Genomic DNA, 7,669 nt, shown 5'->3' on the forward strand with positions numbered 1-7,669 from the left:
CGACTTTTAAATGTTAATTACCAATTCCTGCAATGCAATATAATAGCGGAAACCATGCACGATAATGGGGGCAAATGAATTTATACTGATTTTCATAACGTTTCGGATATAAAGAAGCTATTTTGAACGATGGCAATGGATTGAATAGTGTGTTTTGTACTGTCTTTATTGTATACTTGAGGATGATCAAAGCATTGTTTTTAAGTAGGCCTAGGATGTATTCACATGGAAATTGTTTTGTGATCAGTTAACTTAAAATTGACCTTAAAGCAATACTGTGTGATTTGCATAAAGAATAGATAAGCTGACGTCCACGAGACATGTTAGCAAGCACTTGATCGGTGAACTCTGAATAAATCCGGGTATCCCCGGTTTTGATATAAAAAGTTAAATTTTATTGTTCTTATTAAATAAAGCACTTCAGGCTCAGTCTTTTACGTGCATGGTAAGTATAACACTAGGCGTTATGATCGAAATAAAATATATTGATATTAATCCGCGATGCTATATTAAAGGCCCAGCCGCGATTACGAGCTGATCAAAACTAATAGTTGTCGTGCAAATAGTTTTAGACAAAGGTTAGCATTAACCATTAGAGTCTCATCTCTCTCTGTTTAACCCGGCTGACATTTCTGAAAAGTGAAGTGAAATTTATTATTGAAATGCAATTCTGATGATTTTGTTAAATTTTGACCAAAACGGTTCATTTTAAACGATAAAAATGAAACTTTAGAAAAATAGTAAAATATTTGAAATGATAATTATACCAATATATTGATATGAATATATTTGGCTATCTTTTTCCCCGCCATTGATCCGCACTGGTATGATCACACAGTGTCTAACCCAAAAACAATTCACAAACAATTGATGAGTTTCGCTTCATTTCAGATCCACGTACTGTGCTGATAGATTCTTGTACTGTGCTGATAGATTGTGACGTGCGAGATGAGTTCATCAGAGGAAGACAACCATGGAATTGAAGTTTATTTCACTGCAGCAGAGTTTGCAAAATTTTCTGAGTATGAAAAGCTCAGAATGAGGAATATGAAACAGAACCACGAAATGATGATCAAAGTTGGTAAGAGTTTCTTTTGATTCAAGTTACTGACAAAATGATCCCTTTTTATAAGTTACATATTATCCTTTGTCATGGATGGAAAAGTGCAGGGTTGACTGAAGAGGGTTGTGCTCTCATTTCTGGCTTTTTCCTTGAAGTTCACATTTTGCAATTGTGCCCATGTTTATTAATGCACATCCACCCTCTATGACAATTTTAAACAGTAGGCCCCTATGTTATTGTTCTGAACTTAACTGAAACTGTCTAAAGGATAACAACAGATTGCATGAAATCACATGAAAACAAATGTCTTTAAAAAGACAAACTTCGCTGATCAGGTGTACAGGCTGTATCAAAATTATTGGTATCCAAAAGTTTCCAGTGATTATAGGCATGACTGCCACATCAAAATGCAACACAGGATCCGTATAATTTGTTGATTAATGTCATAAAATTGTCATGCGCTGACTGTACAGTCTCATTGCCAGATTAAATGGGCTAAATTGTCCTTGTCATGATTAGAAAAAAGGCATCAAACGAGGGTACGAGATATTAGCAATTATTTCCTAGCCTCTTAACCACAGGGTTGGTGGGCTACAATAGCCTGTGTATATGAGATGTGGGTGGAAGTGGGATCAGAAGTTAACTCCGTGAACTAAAATCAATGACTTAAGGCTGCTTTATGTATTGTCTCAACTATAATGTAGACAGAAGTGTAACATGTCTCGATCGATTGTGGTAGGGAGCACTGAGTAAGTCTGATTGAGCAAACACGTATCATTTCAGCAATTTTAAATGGGACTTTTCAAAATATTCAAAATGTTTTTAACTGTTATCGTAGAGCTCATCATTTTAAACTGGAATTCAGTTGAAGATTTAGTTACACAATGAAACAAAATTTGTCTGTATTGTAATGCTTTCAACGTGCTTGCTTACTGATATTTCCTCAGGTTTAAATGTCCAACCACCTGATTTCATGAGACAGCCTGGAAGAAAAAAGAACAAGATCACATATGATGACAGTGATGAAGATGATGACAACTGGCTGCCTGGAGGCAGAAGATGTAAGTATTAACTATTAAAGCATGATGCCAAAAATTGTGAAGAAAGGTCTGAACATCACTGATGCCCTTAGTTTTTACCATTTCCCTATGTACACTCACTCACGTGGTCCATCATTGTGGTTTTCAATTCCTCTATTCAATGAGTCATCATCTTCAGTATTATCTTGCTCGATGGTCATTCCAGTAATCTTGAAAATGTTAACATCAAGATTCAAGATCACCACAGACGATGTTGTGACCTTTATTTGCCATCATGAAAAGAATAAAATACACTGCAAGTAGGCCACACAAAAATCAAAAGTTGATTCTTGCTAGACAAGTGTGTGAGAATCAAATTTGATTCATGTAAAGTTAGTTAACAAATTGCATCCTTGGCTTGGGTTGATTCTATAAAAGCTCACTTATTTGTCCATGTTTTATTCTATCCAGCTCGTAAAAAGACGAAAAAGAGAGGACAGAAGAGAGAAATGGTAAGTAATGATACCAAACTTTTAGCATTAATTTCACGCTGTTTTAGAAGATCAACTTTCTTCATTTGCTTTATTGATAAATGAATATACGAATACAAAAGCCACCCAAGTCCATACTTTGGCCAAATTGAGTTAAGCATGGGAAAGTGTTGCCATACATAGGCCTGTCATATGTATTAAAGAACAAGTCAAATTCATCCTCTGTGTCTATTGAGCATGTGAAAAATAGCATGTATGAAAGAATCAACCCAAGTCCATGATTTGAGTCTTGTAACACATTGATTGAAATCCAGTATGTATAAAAGTCCACTTGTAACACATTCATTGCTGGAGAGTGACTTTTGAAGAAAAAAATGGGTTTAATCAAGGAAAGTGTTGTTTTTTTGTTTGTTTGTTTGCGAGTATAGCCCACGTAAAGTCATAACATATTATCACTTTTTTGTGACTGAAATTGTGCGAAATCATGCAAAATTGCATGTTTTGGGCAAATTTCTCTCCAAACTATGAACATTTGACTTTTATTGCTAGTTTGAAGGTTTGTTATGCTGCGTATTCTCTATACCATGTGTAGAATCTAAGGTTGTGACAAATCTCCTAAAATGTTCAACTTTGTTTTAAATATTATTCAACTCAGAAAAAGCCAGAAACTTTATCTCGACCACCCATGTATGACAGCGATGATCCATTTGAACAGCTTGCTAATATTAACATCAGTGACTTTGAAGATGACGAGACTCCGTGTACTGTTGAAGCAACAGGAACTTTCTCTAGACCGCCCATGTATGACAGCGATGATCCATTTGAACAGCTTGCTGATATTAACATCGGTGACTTTGAAGATGACGAGACTCCGTGTGATGACGAGACTCCGTGTGATGACGATACTCCGTGTACTGTTGAACAAGCACCTAGGAAGAAGAGAACGACAACTATGGAAATGCAGAATGAGGCAGGTACAACATTGATTGTTTTAATCTGAGCATTAATATTGATGGTCTATGAACCAGTGAGATCTAAAATTGTCTATTATTAATTATGGAAATGATAATAATTAGTTATTTGAAATGATTTGTAATTACTCATTATCACTTTTCTTACAATAAATGTCATTTAACTGGTCCATTAAATGGGAAACTTTGACCCAATAATGAGGATCACTTTATGTAAAAAATTGATAAGTATGCATGGTTATAGTAAATAGATTGCAAAGTGAAGTGATCATAAGTGCGTTCATCGCTAGACCAGTCCCTTACCTTTGTTTACGAACATTGCTGTCACCTTACCTGTTCAGGCTGTTCACCTTTATTGTAGTTAACAATAATGTCTTAGCATGGACCATCAGAGCCACGTACGTAAAGTGTACACATTTATTATCATACCAGGTACAAGACGTTACTCATTAAGAGAAGGAACGAGAAAGTCCTACCGAGATCTAGAAGCAGCGGAAGACGATATCTATGTTTGTGAGTATTTTCCTTTATGACTTTTTCCGTGTCTCAGCATGCTGCAAAACCTATAAATATCACTGTATCTCTACGGGCCAAATCTCAAAAAGGACTACAATTATTATGATAACACTTTATTTGTGCTTGTTCATGTAGTGCAATCACAGACTCTCTCAGTTTGACTGTCTCAATGCCAATTCACAAAGGGTACCAGTTGCATTGAAGTTGTAGCGGCTATGAAATATCACTTACTTGAACTTGACATTGCAGCAGTAATTCTCTAATAATATGTGCACATCCATGTCAAAATGATGAACTGCTTTACATACAAGACTCATCTCAAGTGGGGCTTACTTCAAATCATCACCAAGTCCCATGGTTTAGGAATACAGAAAATATTCCTAAACCGTACGAGTTGCGGATGAGCTGAAGTGACCGCCACTTGAGACGAGTCTGGTATTTATTCTTAGCTATTTATGTAAAAGAAAAAAAAAAAAAAAAAAGACACATGCAGCAGCCGACAGTGCATCATCTTCACATGGATGTACACATAATATATCTTGCTGTTACACATTTTAATATATCTTGCTGTTACACATTTTAATGCAGTTTGTGAAGACTGTCATGACTTGTATGAAGATGATTGTCCATCTCACCCTCTGGCTATCATTGAAGACACTCCAGTACCACCTGAATACAAGAACCGTGCGAAGCGCAGCCTACCACATGGGTTTGTTGTTCAAGAGTCTGGTATAGAAGGAGCTGGTGAAGGAGTATGGACAGAGAGGTTCGTTCCAAAAGGAGTGCGATTTGGACCCTATGCTGGGGAGATTGTTGTAAATGAAAAGATTGGAAGCGAAAGTGGATATGCTTGGGAGGTAAGCTTATAATGTACATTGGCTCACACTTTATTGGTAATGTGGTTTGTTTTAAAGTAAACTATTTTGCCATACACATTATTGCAGTAACTTGTGTTCTTAAGGTCAACTGTATTGATTTTCAACTTGAGAAATTTTATTTTTCAAATCCCAAAACCTTCTCGTCACAAGGAGTACACCCATCCAGGAGATTATAATAAGTATGGATGAGAATTTCTCAGAAATATCCCGAATGCCGGAAATGGAATCTTCTTTCAGAAAATGCACCCAAGGGACAAACAATACAACAAAATATCTGATTGCTGACCATTATCAAGTCAGTTGGTTAGAGAGTAAACATCCGCATTATCAAGAAATTGACTTTTCCTTCTAGGAGCTGCTGCTGCACTGTTAAGCAATCAATCAAACAAATTAAGTTATTTACAACTGATATCCATTAATTTTGTCATTTGACTACAGATTTTCAAGGACAACAAGAGAACACACTACATCAATGGACGAAACACGCGCAAAGCCAACTGGATGCGATATGTTAACTGTGCCAGAAATGAATCGGAACAGAACCTCATAGCCTATCAATACCGTGGTCAAATTTACTACAGAAGTTTCAAACCAATCTACGCGGGAAAAGAACTCCTGGTGTATTACGGAGAAGAGTATGCAAAAGAGTTAGGGATAGAAGAGGAAAAGTTTAAAAATGGTAAGCAAGTAAAATAAGCCCTCTTGAATAATAATAATAATAATAATAATAATAATAATAATAATAATAATAATAATTTAAAAAAACAATTACCCAGACAGCAAGACTATGTATGTTGGATCATAATTGGTTGGTTGGTTGGTCGCTATCGTCGCATTTGGGCAAGTGTGGTTTTTGGCTATTGGGTCAACTTTGATATTACAAGCAATTAATGTCAGTACCGTATTCATTCCAATAAGCGCCCATGCCCCAATAAGCGCCCACCCAGGGTATTTCCAATTTGATAAAGGCGTGTACCATCAATGTTGAAGTGACGGATAGACGTCGATACAGTGAAATAGCTGGAGGACTAGATTTCGACATCAGAAAAGCTACCATAACATTCTCAGGACCCACTTATAACATACATAAATTTGTCTCTAACAAACGCCCCTAACAAAACCAGGTAAAAAATAAGCGCCCACCCAAAATGACTTTGTTAAGCGCCCTGGGGCTTATTAGAATGAATACGGGGTATATTGATTTTCATAATATTTAGTATTAAATAATAAATTATTGCTCTTTCACCAGTTTATTTCATTGAAGGTCAATGAAGTTGGTCCAACAAAGACGACACCATTGACTCGTGTAGTGTTGCTTGCTCTATGGATATACTTAAGATGTTAAGACCAATTGGTTCATTCCTCAGTGGGTAATGGTGTGCGAGAGATCCTGTTTGTAGCCTCTGTTGTGCATTTATTTGTATGTCTCGTGTAAAATGGGTAATGCATTTATCTTAACATGTTCAAAAAAAAAGAACAAGGTCAAAAGGCTGTTTTGTTTTACAAAACACGTAGTGGTATCACATCTTTTATGAGAAAAGAGATGCATGATTGACAGTGAGGACGATAAGTGATTCAATATGTAAAAGTGTAGAAGATATTGACGTAACATCAGGACATTCTGACCCAACAGTGTGGTCCCTAATGAGAACTTCATAGACCCCATTTTATTTGGCCTGCATGACAGGGGCTACCTGAGTTTCAATTTTTCATCTGGATTCCCTACTAGTGTGTATTTACCACAATACATGGTGTCATTTTATTTTACATTTCCACAGATGGTACTTATCATCCATGTGAGCTTTGCAGTGTGGCCTTCACAGGTCGGTTATTTCTTCTTAAACATCTGAAGTATCGTCACCGTCAACCTGTCGATCTAACTCTCCACCAATCAGGGTCATCTCCAATGCTAGGCAGAACTTTGTGCAAAGAAGTATCATCCCAACAAAGCAAACATAATGCAACAACAAGACCAAAACCTAAACCATGTTTACATTGTGATATGCACTGTGCCACGACCTCGGATCTGAAAAGACACGTGATAACTCACACAACATTACATCATGAACCATACCAGTGTACAGTCTGTACACAATGTCAGAAACCATTTGCATACAAGTGTGATCTGGCAAAACACATGCGAATTCATACTGGAGAGAAACCATTTAAGTGTGAAACTTGTGAAAGCTTTCAGAACTAATGGTGAACTAACGATACATGCCAGGATACATACAGGAGTCAAACCATACAAATGTGGGGAATGTCAGAAATCTTTTTCAGACAAATCTACTCTGACAGGACACATGGTGACGCATACAGGAGAGAAGCCATTTAAGTGTGACACTTGTGGGAAAGCTTTCGGTTCTAAAGACCGTCTAAAGAAACATGCCGTGAATATGCATACAGGAATCAGAGCACACAAATGTGGACAATGTCAAAAGACGTATGTATTAAAAATGCTCTGAGAAAACACATGGTAACGCATACAGCAGAGAAGCCATTTAAGTGTGACACTTGTGGGAAAGCTTTCAATTATAAAGGTGCTCTGACCCAACATGCCATGATACATACAGGAATCAGACCACACAAATGTGATGAATGTCAAAAGACATTTGTAGGAAAATCTTTGCTAAATCGACACATCAGGGTAACGCATACAGGAGAGGAGCCATTTAAGTGTGACACTTGTGGGAAAGCTTTCAATTGTAAAGGCGCTCTAAACAAACATGCC

At 36.8% G+C, this 7,669-nt stretch overlaps 1 protein-coding gene across 1 annotated transcript; it reads left to right on the top strand.

Annotated features, from left to right (window-relative positions):
- Positions 1-948: 948 nt before the first annotated feature.
- LOC140144731 (histone-lysine N-methyltransferase PRDM7-like) lies at positions 949-7,403 on the top strand. Its single transcript, XM_072166541.1, has 8 exons — positions 949-1,081; positions 2,011-2,124; positions 2,554-2,594; positions 3,229-3,547; positions 3,977-4,057; positions 4,649-4,917; positions 5,377-5,617; positions 7,174-7,403. The coding sequence occupies exons 1-8, from the start codon at positions 949-951 to the stop codon at positions 7,401-7,403; spliced, it is 1,428 nt and encodes a 475-aa protein (XP_072022642.1).
- The last annotated feature ends 266 nt before the right edge of the window (positions 7,404-7,669 follow it).

Source organism: Amphiura filiformis, unplaced genomic scaffold, assembly GCF_039555335.1.
Source record: "Amphiura filiformis unplaced genomic scaffold, Afil_fr2py scaffold_76, whole genome shotgun sequence".
Taxonomy (NCBI): Eukaryota; Metazoa; Echinodermata; class Ophiuroidea; order Amphilepidida; family Amphiuridae; genus Amphiura; species Amphiura filiformis.

What these genes read in the sequence shown, in the direction of transcription:
- LOC140144731 (XM_072166541.1), top strand. Translation starts at nt 949, where the DNA reads ATGAGTTCATCAGAGGAAGACAACCATGGAATTGAAGTTTATTTCACT. An exon ending in GGAAATGCAGAATGAGGCAG is followed by an intron (nt 3,548 to 3,976) that starts GTACAACATTGA and finishes TTATCATACCAG; the next exon opens with GTACAAGACGTTACTCATTA. An exon ending in AAAGTGGATATGCTTGGGAG is followed by an intron (nt 4,918 to 5,376) that starts GTAAGCTTATAA and finishes ATTTGACTACAG; the next exon opens with ATTTTCAAGGACAACAAGAG.